This window comes from Mustela nigripes, chromosome 16 (genome assembly GCF_022355385.1).
Source record: "Mustela nigripes isolate SB6536 chromosome 16, MUSNIG.SB6536, whole genome shotgun sequence".
In the NCBI taxonomy this organism is placed as follows: domain Eukaryota; kingdom Metazoa; phylum Chordata; class Mammalia; order Carnivora; family Mustelidae; genus Mustela; species Mustela nigripes.
In genome coordinates this window covers 52,564,484-52,581,374 of record NC_081572.1, presented here as the reverse complement: position 1 = coordinate 52,581,374, position 16,891 = coordinate 52,564,484, and the positions used below count along the sequence as shown (strand labels likewise).

Below are 16,891 nucleotides of genomic sequence, written 5' to 3'. Positions count from 1 at the left end.
CCACGCCCGCACCCGCCGCCAGCCGCCTCCCTTTTGCTCCCCGTTCCCTTTCTCTCCGCTCTGCGATGATTAAACCAACAGGTGCCAGGGGTTGCCGGAGCAAGCTGGCTTCGTGCCCACATGCGTACAGTGGAGATATTGTATCAGCCCAGGTTCTGGTGTCTGGCTGTGTCCTTAGGAGGAAAAGGATAACCCAGTTGAAATACATTCTGCAACTCCTCAGAGATTAAGTGTGTTTCCTTTGCTTTATAGTCCAGAATTTTCCAGTTTCTTTGTTGGGGAGTTCTCAGATTGCTTAATGATTTCTCTAGCCCCTTGCCCTGGCCCGTCATGACCAGATGTACGTTAGAGCCACAGCTGACCCTCTGTAGACTTGCCCGTTTTATTGCGTGTGGTATAACCTTTCCTTCTCTGAGTATCCTACGATTCTCCTGCCTCAGAGTACTAGAAAAGATGATTTTACTTATTTCTTGCCTTTTAAAAAACGGTCATGTCCTCGTTTCTTTCTACTATTTTTTTAAATTTTTTTTTCTTTTCTTTTTTTTTTTTTTTTGTAAAGAGGAGCATTTAAACTCTTTGTGGTATTTGAGGGAGCTGTTTCCGAGGTCAGACTCCTGTCATATTATTTTATCACGTTCATGTTGTCAGTAAGCACGCCTGTTTTGTTTTACAGTTCTGGAGGGATCCACAAGGATCTATTAATACGATAGCCTTGTATCCACAGTAGAGCAGGAAGGAGTATAGCACTGGCCGAGAAGAGATTTTCTCATGTCTTAAGCCCTGCTCTAAAAAGTGTGTCTGTGTGTGTGTGTGTGTGTGTGTGTGTGTTTAATTTTCCAGTCTCAGTGTCTGTTCATATCAATAGCCTGTAGTGGGTTTTACTGCATTTATCTGTTCTTCACGATTGGCCTTCAGAGTAAACTATTTTAAAAATGGTTTTTTGCAAAGATGGGATCATAGTCCTCGGCAGCTGTTAGAGAGAAATTCCTTGGAGCTTATTTGGAGGTTTTGGAGGCTGCTCAACCTCACCCCGGACACCTCCTGCTACTGATCACGCTGGCTCAGATGGGGGCCCCAGACTTCATGAATACTGGCAGGAGAGACCAGATGCTAACCTTGTGCTCAAGTCAGGTTGTGGGGCTAGGCGGAGATCACACGTATTTAGGTACAGATGGGGGTAATCCAAGCAAAAGCTGCAAGCTGAATGTGCTGGAGAGGGAAGTGGTAGTTGATAGATCACTTTCCTGAGAGGTGGGAAGGCCCAGATCGCCTGCCTGGCCAGAGGGATTAGCCCTGGGAGGGAGAGGAGGCTGAGGGTGTCCAGTCCGTGTCCGCAGGAGTAAGAGCAGGAAACGACAGTGTCCTGTTAGATGGCGTGCATGGAGGGAGGAGCCGGGGATGCCTGAGAGCAGCCAAATGGGGAACCTCCTTGCGGAGAGCGCAGGCCGAGGTGGTGGGAGAGGTTGTGTAGGCCAGCCAGGGTGCAGAAGCACCCTGTGAAACCGGGGGTCGGTGGGGAGGGCAGGACCCCCAGCACACCACCGGCCCCCCCAGAACCCACTTGGGGAAAAGCCGACTGTGGGGCAACGCAGCAAGTCCGGGGGTGGTGGCAGCAGCAGCCTGAGGCATGCCCTCTGTGCTGACGGGGGTGAGTGAGGAGCTGGCGGCTCCCGAGCGGGTGCACAGATGGCTCAGACGGCGGAGCAGGGAGTGCAAGGCCGGCCCACCGCTGCCCGCCTGCCAGGAAAGATCCCTTTGGCTACTGTGTGAAACATTAGTACCCGGGATCCCTACTGGCACCAGGAAGTGGTTAGGAGGCTGTTGTAACCTGGGGGACAAGAAGTGGGGTGCCGGAATTCAGGGAGAGGCTCTGAGCCTATGCAGGGGAGGGAGGGTGTACTTGAGAAATGCTCGGGATCAAGGGTTTGTCCTCCTGTGATTCTTTGGGGGGCTGAGTGGGGAGGAGGAGTTCTCATCGGCTGAGGCTCCGTATGTGTGGGTTTTAATGCTAGATGAGTTAATTCTTGATTAACCTAAAGAGGGTCTCTCCAGATATTGTATTTGTATCATTTATGCAGAATGTTTTATCATCCTTTTTTCCCGAAGTAGGAAACACATGGTCTTCAGAGACAACTGCAGAATACAGGGGGTAAAGGGTAATAAATCACCACCTATCTTTCTACCCAGAGACAAATCTTGTAAATATTTTGATGTATGTTCCTTCCACCTTTTTCCAGAAAGCAGTGTTATGAATGGAGATCTCTCAGGCGGGGGACGGGGTGACCTACTGTACTGATTTTGAAGCTGCTCAAAATTGATGAGACTTTCTGAGTTTTGTTGCTTACAGGATGTGGTACTTTGGGTCTCTCCTAAGTGCCGGGTGACCTTTTAGGCCTTTCTGTTACTCTCCTTTAAGAGTGAAGCCTTGAATACAGCTTCGTAAGAGATAGATGGCCGGAGTCGAATGCTGCGGGAAGCACTCTGCCCTGTCTCCACCTGGGGGAAAAGCCACTTCTGAGCATTACCGCAGCACGTATACACGGGTTGCTGCAGAGGCCCCTTGGGGAGGAATCCATGGGAACAAGGAGGCTTGCTTACCTTGTTTACTCTAGGTGTGGTAGGACATTGGTCGGAGGACTGGCTGACTGGGGTTCTTAGCTGATTGGTAAGCCCCAAGTCATGGCCTATGCAATCCTGCTGGATAACGGGCCTCTCCCTGTGCAGTTTTTTTTTTTTTTCCCCCCCAGCATCCCTTTTAACTTGGTCTGAGATTGACTGAGACATTATCTTGGACCTGGGAAGCTGTGAGCCACATTGGATTGACAAACACTTGTTGACAGCTTTGACAAGACGGATGGAGAAACAAACTGCCGGGCCAGGTTCACCTGTTTGTTTCTCTGTTGAGTCTTGAGAAGAATGTTGCTGTCGTGATTCCGCATAGGGGAAGGAAAAGTTGTGCCTCGTTATCAAAGTCAGTATTTTCTGAGCCTGACTTCCAGACATCTCTAGAACACGTTTTTTTGTTTGTTTTGTTTTGTTTTGTTTTGCACAGGGTTTAACTAACCACAGTTAGAATAGGGAGATTCATCACGTGAGACAGGTTATATTTCTATCTACTCTTGGTATCTGTGTCATTTTCACTCGTGAAAGTCAGGAGGATCTTAAGTACGCATTATCTGTGAAGGTTAATAGGTGCATTTTACATCTGAGCATCATCTCTCTGGAGTCATAATAATTACTAATGTGAAAGCGTGGTATAATAACTCATAATAGGCATCAAATAAATATTTTCCATTGGTGGGATGGTGTCCTGTCTCTTCAGCATATGAGTATGAGGCAAAAACAGTGATCCAATTACTATAGTATTAAGTAGAACTGTTAAATTCATTCCCGAATTGATTATGAGACACAGATTAATATAAATTACTATTCCCGTATTGATTAATGCCTTTCAGACACTTAAACTGGGAATTCCTTTGCTGCCATTGGCAAGTTACTTTGTAAGTATGACGTATGAAATGAAGTGATTTGGGGTAGTTAGTTTTACAGTGAGTCATAAATAATTTCACTGCTTCCGTCTGCCTGACATCTTCCTACTTTCTTCTGGTAACACAATTTTTCTTTCCTATAGAGAAGATAACATTTGCTGCTTGAGGGAGGTAGAGCATCATGGTGTCTCTCCATCAACACCTCTTCCCGCTCATAGGATAGTCTCCTCTGCACCTAGCCATGAGGATGGTTCTGGACTTGACTTGTAGAGCTGTCAGGAAATCAGCTTTCTGCCTGGGTTGCCAGGAGCATGGGAGTCTAAGGCTGCCGGTGCCATTTTGGCTGCTTTGTGGAAAGGGCCTGTGAGCAGTAATGTTTGCCAGGTACATTCAAGAAATGGAAAGAGCCGGAATCATGGTGGCACATTTGACACCGAATCTAGTCATTCCTAAAAGCAGGTACTGCCCTGTTATAAGAGAGAAAGTTCCATTTCCCTTTGTGCCACTTTGAGGTAACTGTCTACCTTTAGCAGCTCCAGGGGCCTGAGGGAGTAAAACAGAATACAGGCTCTCTGGAGGGGAAGAAGCCAGAGGGAGCATATGACAATTGGAGGGAAGATGGTGAGGTAGGGCAGCTGAGTACAAAGGTAGAAGTTTAAAATGAAAAGAGGTCCAAGGGGTGCGTGGGTGGCTCAACAGGTTATGCCTCTGCCTTTGGCTCAGGTCATGATCTCAGGGTCCTGGGATCGAGCCCCACATCAGGCTCTCTGCTCAGCAGGGAGCCTACTTCCCCCTCTCTCTCTGCCTGCCTCTCTGGCTACTAGTGATCTCTCTCTCTGTCAAATAAATAAATGAGATCTTTAAAAAAAAAAAAGAAAAGAAAAGAAAAGAAAGAAAGAGAAAAAAGAGAAGAGTGCCAAAAGACTACTAGAGTTTTACGAGGAAGGAGACTGAAAACCTTGTTTTGAAAATGAGCATAAATAGAAAGTAAGTTGTTTGCTAAGGGAAAAAGCAAAGTATTACTCCCTTCTGCATAATACAGTGTTCTACGTTTGAAATATTTTCCAGTCTTCGTGTATTAGGCCATTGGAGTCAAGAGGTTCAGTCCCATACAGGGTTGACGGGAAACTGCCAAGGGCCAAGATGTAACCTGACCCCAGGAGTCCCTGTTGGGCCTCTTCTCCACTTCCCTTTATCCTAGTCCGTGGCCACAAACAACTGAAAGGAAGGGAGGACATATTTTCCCTGGCTTTGGTTTGCAAAATCCGAGGAAAGATTCTTAGCGGCCCAGTTCCAATCAGATACCCGCTCAGTAAGCCAACTGCTGCGTCCAGGTGTGGATGCTGGGTTATAGGGCCATTTGAGACCCAGTGATCCGAGCCTTCCAAAGGCAGGTGAGACATTAGCCTGGCCCCGGAGAGAAGCAGTGTGGCCTGAGCAGCTGTCCAGACTGTGTTCACGACAGTGTATATCACTTCTGTCAGTATTCCAAGTAGTCAGGGCATATGGAAAAGGGGAACAGCAGAATGGTATATCGGAAGGGTTGGCAATACTGGATTTGTATTTGGTTTTAACACAAGTTGCAAGAGTTTCACTTCACTGTTCAGAAGTCGTTGGAGCCAACGGAAATGATAAGAACGTTATGAAAAACTTACAAAGCACAGGAACGAAATGTGAGTAAATTAAGCCCGCTGTATATTCTACAGCCTCTAAATTTCTCATCTAACTATCCTATGTGTTATGTTTTGGAAATATGCTTTAAATATCTAAATGAAAGCACTAAACCTAACTGAAAGGCATTGTAGAAAATGCATGAAAAATGGAATAAAGTGGCGTAATGAGTCCTTTGGGGCTGGGAAGGATTGTTGAGCGCTCATTGAAGGGAACCACCGGTCTTGGTTCACATAGTCCCCACAGTCTTTCTACCCAGCAGTTGCCGTCCTGCTAAATGCAAGCCCTCATGGAAGTCAGACGCTCCTGCCATGTTCTGGCACAGAGGCTCGCACTGGATTGCACGTTTGTGCTGGTTCTAGACCTCAGTTCCCATTTGTGGATGGCAGACCTACCAGAAACGTCGACAAGCGAGTATCCTTTCTTCATCCAGATGAAATCACTCCTGATGTTCCTGAACTAAGACTTGAAAACTGCCAAAATAGTTATTTATGTAAGAGTTTCTGTGTTCCATTAGATAACACCTTACCAGCGTTTGAATAACATGGTTTGTAATTGGAGTCCTCATTACTCCTGTGAAATTAAATTAATAGGTTATGAAGGAAAGATTATCTCAAATACCTATAGAATGTGTTTGAATGGAGGGGTTAGGGAGGGAATTTAAACAGACAGAACATTCTAATTACATGTAACTTGAACGAGTTCAATAAAGAATATAGACTTTCAGGGGCAAAGAATTCTTTAACACTTATAAATCATGGGAAAATGAAAGTAATACAATCTATAGACGTATGTATTCTTTTGCCCTGATGGTTCATTGAATAAATTTCTTGTGCATATTTGCATAGCTCTCTTTAACATTAAGAGTTATAAATGCAGTTATAAAATAAAAGAGTTATAAATGCAGACGCCTGGGTGGCTCAGTCAGTCGGAGTCTGCTTTCAGCTCAGGTCATGATCCATCCCAGTGTCATGGGATCAAGTCCCACATTCAGGTCCTTGCTCAGCAGGAAGCCTGCTTCTCCCTCTGTCTGCAGCTCCCCCTGCTTGTGCTTGCTCTCTTTCCGTGTCTTTGACAAATAAATAAATGAATAAAAATCTTTTTTAAAAAAAGGAATTATAAATGCATGTGTCTCAGGAAGCCTGTCACTCAGAACTCCAGATAAGATGAACATATTAAAAAGTCAAACTCTTAAATAGTGACCCAGTTGACATTAACAGAGAAGAAGCCCGTATTGCGATTTGATCAGAGCACAGGGGGAAGGGAGGGAAAACGGAATGGGAAGAAATCAGAGAGGGAGACGAACCATGAGAGACTCTGGACTCTGGGAAACAAACTGAGGGTTACAGAAGGAAGTGCAGTGGGGAGACAGGACAACCAGATGATGGGTACTAAGAAGGGCACGTGTCGTGATGAGCACTGGGTGTCTTATGCAAGTAATGAATCGTTGAGCGCTACATCAAAAACCAGCTATGGCTAACTAAACGTGATAAAACTAAACATGATTTTAAAAATTTTTTAATAAAAAATAAATTTAAAAATTAAAATGCAAATATGATGATAAGAGAATTAAAATTTAAAAAGGGGGGGGGGGGCGCCTGGGTGGCTCAGTAGGTTAAAGCCTCTGCCTTCAGCTCAGGTCATGATCCCAGGGGCCTGGGATCCAGCCCCGCATGGGGCTCTCTGCTTAGCGGGGAGCCTGCTTTCCGCCCCCCACCCCCGCCTGCCTCTCTGCCTCCTTGTGATCTCTGTCTGTCAAATAAACAAATAAAAATTTAAGAAAAAACGAATGTCAGAACCACTGTGAGTGATGTAAGGGTTGTATTATGGGGGATTAAGCTGATGCGGTCCTGGGAGAGAAGCTGTCTGGTGCTAGGCTGAGATAAGCAGGACTGTCAGGAAAGTAGGAAGGTAGGAAGCCACCTGAGATCCGCAAGGCTGAGCTGAAACTCATCTGAACAAACCAGAGCACGTGTCCATCTCTAGCTGCATCCAAGCCCGCCTCCGAAGAGCGGGTGCATTTCTCCATGCAGCAGCGCACAGCCTTGGCCCGGTCTGAATGAGAGGTGGACGAGCTCGGGGACTGGCTGCAGCCCAGGGAGCTCCTCCAGGCCACCAGGGTGACCAGCAGACCCTCCGCTGTGGAGTTGAGCACAGCTTCGACTTCAGCTCCACCTCCCAAGCCCTGGGCCAGCTCTGTGGCTCCCCTAAACGTCCAGCTGTGCAGGCACGGGAATGTGGGCCAGGTTGGCTTCTGATTTAGCTGCCTTGGCACAGCACAGACCCAACAGGCATCACGGTTCGTCCCTTGTCAGCTCAGCTAGCGCTCAGACACACCTCAGTCAAAATTGGCTTGCAGAGAAGGCAATCGCAAAATTGAGTTTATGCCAACGAAATGATCCCTCTTACAACCCAACATCCACTAATCCAAAATTCACCAGCCCCTTTCTGAGTCTTTGGGTGTTGTTCCTTCCTCTTCAAGCTGGGTCATAGTCCCCCTTGAAGTTGAACAGCCTAAATTCTGAGACCCAAGATGAAATACTGTTTAGCATACATTCAGTACTAGGAAATGGGAGAGGGGAATAAAAAGTTTAGTTTATATACATAACGATCATATGAAAATAAAAGTGTTTGGCTTCCTTGTTTCTGCCCCTAGTCACCGGGCCACAACTGGTATTTGTAACTACCTTTTCCTGCCAGCCACTCCATATTCCCTTTGTCCTTGGCGAACCCCTCGGACGGTTGTAGTTCCTTGCCACCGGAGATGACCCAGAACTGAGTTCTAGAAGGGTCTGGAAGTGGAGCTCTTAAGACGTTGCTAGCAGGAATATAAATGGCACTTTGTGAAACTGTGTGCACTTGAAAAGGCCCTTGGGCTAGAGGGTGAAGCAGGATGTTGATTCCTCTCCCATCTCCATGGCCACAGCCTTGTTAGGCCCTCACCCTCCGTCACCTGGGCCGTTTCAGCCAAAACCGTCCTCCAAGGGGCAATCCTAGTGACCTAGATGCCCAAAATGCATCTCCTACGTGTTAGCATGGCGTGTGAAGGTCTCCACAATCGGGCTCTTCCCCTGCCTCTGGTGCGTCCTCTGCATCCATCCCGCGACACTGATGGTAATAGTTAAACGAGTCATTATTACGTACCTGGTCCGTGCCAAGCACGACGCTGTGTATCAGTACCTTATAATCCTCACATTAACCTTGCAAGTTGCGTGTTACTACCCCTCATTTCACTGGCTATCAGACAGTGTCCCCTAGCCACTCGTCATTGGCAAAGCTGAAACGTCACCGTCATCTCTCCCTGCAGAGCCTGGGAGGACCTTTATCCTCTGGGCTATCCTGAACTCTTTCTAGCTACTCGAGCATATCATGAAATTTCTGCTGCCGCCCACCCTGTGCCTTTCTTTCTGTATGTTTCCTCTTGCGTCTAGACTGCTCTTTGCTTCCCTCCAGTCCCCTTAAAGCATCTGACTCCTGCTGAGTTTTGAAGTCTGTTTAAGAGGGCTGGAAGAATGTGTGCCCTGCCCTGCCTGCCTCCCAGGCTGGTTCAGTGCCCGTGTTAGCACAGCTCTCTCTTCCACTATACTCTGCACATTATCATAATCATCTGTATCCCGGTCTTTCCGTTAGATTATAGGTCGGCAGACCTTTCTCGGTAATTGGCCAGAGAGTTAATATTTTAGGTCTTGTGGGCTATGCTCTCTCTGTTGCAACTACACAACCCAGCCTCTGGGGCGTGAGGGCAGCCATAAGCAAGACAGACAGCGAGTGTGGGTGAGTTCCCACACAGCTCTGCTAATGGACACTGAAATCTGACTCTCCTATCATTTGCACATGTCACAGAATATTCTTCTGCTTTGTATATATTTTTTTCAGTCATTTAAAAAACAAAATTATCGTCTTGTGAGCCATACCAAAGCAGGAGCAGGCAGCTGGATGTGGCTTATGAGCTTGCCGACCCCTGTGTTATAGTATGAATTTCCGGAAAGCAGAGCCAGAACCTCATTGTTAGGGTCACCATATCTGTGTATTGCCAGATTGGGCTGCTTTGAGAGCGAGAAGCGTTGCTGTTAGTGGTGCTGGGATCACAGGTGTAAAGGGGGAGCTGCCCTGGGCAGAGAGGGGTGGTGATGCCAGTCACAGTGTCGCCTTGTTGGCTGTGTACAGTTCCATGTGGGTCCTCATTACCTCAGCCCTGGTTCTTGACTTTAGTGTCCCATTTCCAGTGGTTGATTCACAGGCTTGGGGATGTGTGCAAGGTTCTGAAATCGTCTAGAGCATGAAAACTTTACTCCTACAACAATTAGCTTCCTCTGAAGGAAGCAGCTGTATACTTAACTGGTTTTCAGAGTGGATAGAACTGAAACCATGCATATTCTGGACAATTAAAGCTTATAATTTTTTTTTTAAGATTTTATTTATTTGAGGGACGCCAGGGTAGCGCAGTCATTTGGGCATCTACTTTCAGTTCAGGTCATGATCCTGGGGTCCTGGGCTCAAGCCCTGCGTCAGCTCCCTGCTCAGCAGGGAATCTGCTTCTCTCTCTCACTCTCCTGTCTCTCTCAAATAAAATTTTTAAAAATTTTATTTATTTGAGACAGAGAGCAAGCATGAGTGGGACGAGAGGCAGAGGGAGAAGCAGGCTTCCTGCTGAGCAGGGAGCCCAACGGGGGGCTGGGTCTCAGGACCCTGGGATCATGACTTGAGCTGAAGGCAGATGCTTAACTGGCTGAGCAACCCAGGTGCCCCCCTTTTGCATAAAAATTTTAAATATGTCTCTCCCTGAGAATTTTCCTCCAAGTACCAAGAATATAAGTCTGTATGATCAAAATTTAAATGACATTTACTGTGGACAAAAGTATAGAACTGAAGCAGAAGAGGAGAATTGTTTCACATTATAGTTAACGTCTTCTCTCTTTTGTTCAATCTTTTTGCAGTTTTTCGAGGTGCCGTTTGATTCAAACATGAATAGGACAAAGAACAGACCTCTGGTTCGTGGACAGATCAGGTAAAATCATGAATAGAAGTCTCATGCGTCTTCTAGAACATTCCTTTGCTCGTTCATCCTGAATCACGTCCCAGTCTTTTGCCTTGAGTTGTGAACTGAAAATAACACCCCTCCCCAAGGGGTGCATTGATTTGGGTGCATGGTACTTTTCAAATCTCCCCAAAATGTACTACAGAGCCCTCAAAATGGATCTAAGATTTGCCGTTCTGTTGTGGGAGTAACTCATGCAATGAATGTCTTTATGAAATTCCATTTTGAAATGCAGACTTGTTTCACTTGTAGTGGCTGAGGATGAAAACACTCCATTAACACAAATGATTTCAGACAAATCCATATAGGGTCTCAGAAGAAAGATCTGTCTGAAGCCTTACCTTTTCAGACAAACTGATAATGCTGTTATCTGCCGAGGAAAGCACTACCCCCATTACTCTCCTTTCTACCAAATTCAATTAAGTAGAACTAAAAGGCATATAAATATTTTAATATCACTAATGGTTAATAATTAAACATTTTACTTCCTGGAGACCTTGAAACTGGCATTTAAAAAAATTTTTTTTTCAAATCCAGTGGATATCATAAGCCAAGAAGAAGAAAAAGAAACAAATGGTTTTACTGACAATTCTAAATCAGCGAACCTTCTCCTGTTTCCACAGGCAGTGCCCTCATGGAGCTTTAAATATAGCAGGGTAACTTGTGGATCAAGTAGTCAACACATACTCAGTAAAACCATAAAGGAAACAAATGTAGGTATAGTCAGAAGTCTATGTAAAGATGACTTTTAATATTAGCTGTCGGGAGCCTTTCAGTTCTTCAGTGAATTTAAAGTACCATTATGTCATAAAGAGCAAAGAAAACACATAAGAACAGAAGTCTCATAGCCATTGATAACTCAATTTCCTTTTTTGAGATATAAGTAAAGCCATCTGCTGCGTTTGCATTTAAAGTGTCCAAAGTGCTTTTATCTGGGTTGTTCTAGAAGAGCAAATGCAAGCTCTGGGACCCATCTCAAAAGCTAGAAGCTGCCCGTGCCGCTGGTCAGATCACAGGGATGTGCTTACTTCCTCCTGCAGGGAAATCAAGCTTTCCCCGAGAACCAGGGGAATGTGGGACAAGCCCAGCAAGTGGCCTTCAGGCATCTAATGACGATCAGATAAAGGCGTGCCACTGTCCACATCTCCTCTTACTCTTCCCAGTGTGGTCGTTTCCTGCACCCACAAAAGCCACGTCAACCCATGCATCCAGGGAGGGGCGCACATGGCCTTGAAGATTGGCATTGGCAACGCCCGTCCTTCACAGGAGAGAGGCTGCCGCACAATTACTAGTCTTGTTAAACCGGTACCGTCATCTTTTGTTTGCAAGATGACCAGGCAGAATCTCATCTACAATAATAAACATTAATTGCTACCTAAAGAAGCCTCTAAAAGGGCAAGTAATAGGGCCGAAAAAAGGACTCCGACTTAGGTATTTTATGAAACAGGTCCAAGGAGCCGTTCTCAGTCTGGGGAGAGGAAATCTTGCCCTGAGAATCATAGTTTTAAAACTGGGGACTTTATATCTCGCCACGTAGGGTTTATTATAACCTGATAAATGACTAACTACTACGCAGATCTAGGGGGTGGCTGTTGGGGGGTATAGAAAGTCCCCCAGACCATCCGTTAGCATCCATTTCTCGGCTTTGCTGGTTCTGACATTCACAGTGGCCCTTAGGCATTTAGGTGTAAAGCCCAGCCAGTTTATTTTGAAATTCTCTGTTTGGTATTCCCTGCCCCATTTGACTCTGGCTGACCTGCCTTACCGAATCTATCCCACTTCACAGACTTTGCAGTTGGGCGTGTGAAGTGTCGGTTCCCAACATCATTAACTGGTCTGGGAAGGAAGTCCTGGGACGTCTTTGCTGATGACAGCTGTTTCTGTCCTAGTACCTAGCTTGGCTTCTCTCCATTCTGAAGAAATGCTACAAGCATATACAGGAAAAAATATATGTTGTGTTAATTTTCTTTTAAGTAATTGCAGTTTTTTTTTTTTAAAGATTCTATTTATTTATTTGACAGACAGAGATCACAAATAGGCAGAGAGGCAGGCAGAGAGAGAAGGGGAAGCAGGTTCCCCATCAAGCAGAGAGCCTGATGTGGGACTCAATCCCAGGACCCTGAGATATGACCTGAGCCGAAGGCAGAGGCTTTAACCCACTGAGCCACCCAGGTGCCCCAATTGCAGTTTATTTTGAAAGTTTTTACTGGCATAAATAAAATTATATTCTAAGGAGTTAAAGAAATAGACGTAAAGAAAGAAACGTATGCCTGGACTAGTTGTTCTGGTTTTGGGTTTTTTTTTTTTTTTTTTTGAGAACCTGGAAAATCAGTACAGTTGTGCACACGTGTCACTGCCGTTCTCTGAACTTTTCTTCGTTTCTTCCAGAAAAACATGGCAGGGTAGGTGGGCGCTGAATGCTTTATGGCACTGACCCAGAAGATAGTGCATTTTTGCTTGTTTAATTTAGTCTTTATTCCAGGCTTAAAGGTATCGTAAGACTGTTTTAGCAAAGCAGAGAAATGTGTAAAGAAAGTCAGGGTTACAGAAAATAGAATACGGGATAAGTGGTAAGAAGGAAAGCATCTCCAGTTCACATAGTTGATAAGGTTGAACTGTGGCTTTCATTCTGCATTCCCAGTGATATCACAGCTGTACCATAAAGGTAAGCGCTGCGTGCCTTATTGATACTTAATTCCCCCGCAGCACCATAAGATAGATGCTGTTGAATACTCCCAGTACGCAGGGGATCCAAGTAATACAAAGAAGTAGCAGAATAATACAAAGAAATTTGGCCTACTCCATTGGACTCCCTGCCCCGAGTCCCTAACAGCTACACCTAACGGTCTCTGAAAGTCTCTTTGTCCTTGAGAGGAAAACACCACTCTAGGGAGACCCAACGTCTGCCTCTCCATTCTTAAAAAATTAGACAGGACACTTGGTGATGATCTTAGAAGAGTGTCCTGTGTGACATCCATGGAGGAGGCAAATCCTTTTCTGAGACATCTCTCCATGCAAGCCCGGCCGTGGGTGGGTGGGTGGGGCGGAGATCCTGAAGATCAGCTCCGGCTGAGAACCACTTAGAGTGAATGACCTTGAAGCAGGGTGTATTGAAGAAGCTCGTGGCCAGACATGTTGGCCTAAGGGTCATCTCTGACGGTTCACCTTGATCCAGGGATGAAAGATTTACTTATTTTTTTATGTGAGAGAGAGAGAGTAAGAGAGCATGGGGAGAAGGAAAGGGTGCAAGAAGATCCCAGGCAGACACTCTGCTGAGCGTGGAGTCTGATGCGGGGCTCGATCGCAGGACCCTGAGACCATGACCTGAGTGAAACCAAGAGTCGGACGCGCAGCCGACGGAGCCACTCAGGTGCCCCTGCTCCAGGGGTTCAACGGAGCCCATGAAAGAGAGAGGAGAGAGGATGCCGGTCTCAGCCCTGTGTCGGGCAGTATGGGGAGCGACCTCTGCCGCGGGACACGATTGTACAGTGGGCTAGAGGTGCAGTGGCTGTTCATCCCGTTTGCCCAGGGCAGTGCTGGTTCCCAGTAGGATTGCTGATGGCATCCCACTCTCACTTTGAGTAACGTCCAGGCTGAACAACAACTCAGTGTCACCTGGTAGAACAGGATTCCCTTATTTTTTAAGTATACTTCCTATAAATTCCAATTGCCTTTTTTTTTTCCGACTAGAGGAGGAAAATAAAAACACTGAACTGGAACATATGTTCTAAATCAGTTTATAGGTACCCACCATACCACATACCCCTCCAAATAGCTTTTTTTTTTCTTTTTTCTTTTATTTATTTATTAAGATTTTATTTATTTATTTGACAGATGGAGATCACAAGGTAGGCAGAGAGGCAGGCAAAGAGAGAGGAAGAAGCAAGCTCCTCGATGAGCAGAGAGCCTGATGCAGGGCTCGATCCCAGGACCCTGGGATCATGACCTAAGCGGAAGGCAGAGGCCTAACCCACTGAGCTACTCAGGCGACCCACGGCCTGGACATTTCTGACAAAAATGTCACAGTTCTGAATGACTTGTCAGGAGGGAGTTGGGCTTAGAGCTCCCTTTTGATTCTCTGGCAGAGAACAGAGCGCAGACTTCATATCACACATCCGGAACTTTCACGAAAGGGTGGGTCAACTCACCCAAGGAGTCAAATCCACAAGTCACGTAATGAAGGTTAATGTCAAGAGAAGTTAATCTTCCTATTGGAAAGTCAGATCCAGTGTGATCCAAGTCTTAACTTGGTGATTGGAGAACATTAACCAGCAATTTTTAAAAAATCTATATAATAGAAGGCATTTCCATCTTTAGATGTTCTTCATCTGGTCAGAGTCTAGTGAAAAATGGTACCTAACAGACTCAAAGCTTAGGCAAGTCACTGATCAACCTTTCCCCACCACCTCCCCCTCCCCTAGGACTGCCATTCCTACCTTGCAGCATCGCTGTGCAGGTGGTAATAAGATCCATAAAATCATGCAAATACATGTGCGTTGTTGGGAAGAAGGTTTAAAACTCAAGAGAAAAAAGGAGTCATTTGTAGAAATTTCACCTCTTTCCAAAATTTGCTTTAAAATATAAATATTCCCCAAAGAATAAATAAATAAAATAAAACAGAAATATTCCAATACCTATCAGGCAATAACATAAAGAAGAAATTTAGATTAGTTTCTAGGGTTGGGGAGAAAGAAGCAAAACACTTGGAAAAGGAGAGAACTCAGAAAGTGGCAGGTGTACTTGGTTCCGCAGCTGTGCCAGTGTTGGTACGCCCACCCAGCAGTGGCATTTCTGAATCGTTCCTTCTTGCTTACCACTGTCAGGACACGTTTGTAAGAGAAGGTCGTCCCAGGAGAGGAGTGTGCCGGTTGCCAGGGCTACTAAGAGGTGGATAACGGGCTCTCCATTCTCTTAGGACGGCATCAAGGAGGTAGCGGGCCGAGCGTGTCAAGGACATGAAATGTTGCCGTGCGTTCAGTTTACTCCGTAAATGTATTTCTGAATGCACCTGCCAGCCAAGCCTCGTGCCGTACCCGGGGGTGCCCTGGTCAGCGCGGCAGGAGGGACGTGCCGGGGGAGGGGGCAGCACAAAGAGGAGAACCCGACCCAAACCGCGGAGGTTGGGGTGGACTCAGCGGAGGGGTGAGGTCTTGAAGCCGAGACCCAGAGGATGGGCACGAGCTGACCCAACCTGTTCTTTTCCAAGTTCTTTCCGTTCCTTCCTCCTCTGGCCGCACCTTCTTTGGTGGTCGCTAGCCTCCTCCTGATCTCATTCTTGGCAGACAATGCACTCGGCACTGTCTATACCTCTGGCCCAGACTGCTGCTCTTCTGGGTGGAGACCCTTTGAACATCTCTTTTGGGGCTTCCAGAGGCGTCTCAGCTTCCGGAAGTGTGTATCTCAGGACGTCACTGCCTCTCCCATGCTGGCTCACATTCCAGAGTCAGGCGCCTGTAGGTCACTCTAGACTTTCCCTCCCGCCCCCTTCATCCGACCGTGGGCGAGACTGTGTTTTTCCAGTGCCCAGCAGCACCCTGGCGTCTGCCCTCTCGCCCCACCAGGCTGGGCAAAAACATCCCGGGTCGCCCCGCACTGGGCAGAACATCCCGGGTCGCCCCGCGCCTTAGAACCGCGCCCCAGCTGGTCTCCAGCCGCTCTTTCTGGCTGCCTTCGGCACCTTCCCCTTCAACGATCCCACCGGTTTCTGCCTTAAAACCTTTGGGCGTGGGCGCCTGGGTGACTCTGTGGGTTAAAGCCTCTGCTTTCGGCTCAGGTCATGATCCCGGGGTCCTAGAATCGAGTCCCACATCGGGCTCTCTGCTCAGTGGGGAGCCTGCTTCCCTTCCTCTCTCTGCCTGCCTCTCTGCCTACTTGTGAGCTCTGTCAAATAAATAAATAAAATGTTTAAAAAAAAAAAAAACAACCACCTTTGGGAGTCTGCTAAATAGATCTACAAGAAAATACTTGTTTTCAGTGCTTTACTGCGTTGTAGAAGGCCTTTTGGGGTCTGAGCCTTCCCGGCCCTCGCAGCCTCACCCCCTTGCGATGTTCACCTCTACTCACTCACCCCTTTGTGTTCGGTTGTGCCCGAATGGAACCGCTGCTGGCGTCACCTGTGTCACCAGGTGTGCGGACCTTGCGCTTCCGGGCCCGGCGGGCGTGGCTCCAGGCGCTCCCTCCGCGGGAAGGCGCGGCCCCGCCCAGGCTGCAGCGATGGGGCTTAGTCGCTTCCTCGCGGAGCCCCGGCTGCTCTGCGGTCGTGCCTCCGCTGCAGCACGCAGTAGCACGTGGCTCGCGGTTTCCTCTGACTCCTGCTCTGCTACGTTACATGTGTTCTTCCGGGACAAGGGCCGGGTCCTCCGCCTGTGCGTCTCCAGCGTCCGCGATCACTGACGCGAAGCCACTTGTCGGGCACCTGCCCTGTCCCCGGCACTATTGTTAGTGCCACGATCCCGGCGGGAACAAAGCAGGCAAGACTCCCTCGCATCACGGAACCTGCATTCCGGCCATCACGCCGGGCACATCGCTGACACTTACTGAGGGGTGGGGGCACCGATGGTTGGACGGATGGATGGACACGTTAGAGAAGTAGAAGGTGACCTCCCAAGTGCGGGAAATACAGAAGCGGAGACTCTGAGTTAGAAATACCTGGCACACAAACCATAAGTGACTCTTAATCCCACAAAACAAACTG

General features: G+C 47.2%; 1 protein-coding gene across 1 annotated transcript in view; it reads left to right on the top strand.

The window, feature by feature from the left end:
• Positions 1-16,891, top strand: part of LOC132004557 (protoheme IX farnesyltransferase, mitochondrial) — a 130,852-nt gene that overhangs the window by 81,726 nt on the left and 32,235 nt on the right. The window contains exon 5 of the mRNA XM_059381101.1: positions 10,097-10,167. Coding sequence (XP_059237084.1) covers positions 10,097-10,167 — 71 coding nt within the window. The remainder of the gene's footprint in view (positions 1-10,096; positions 10,168-16,891) is intronic.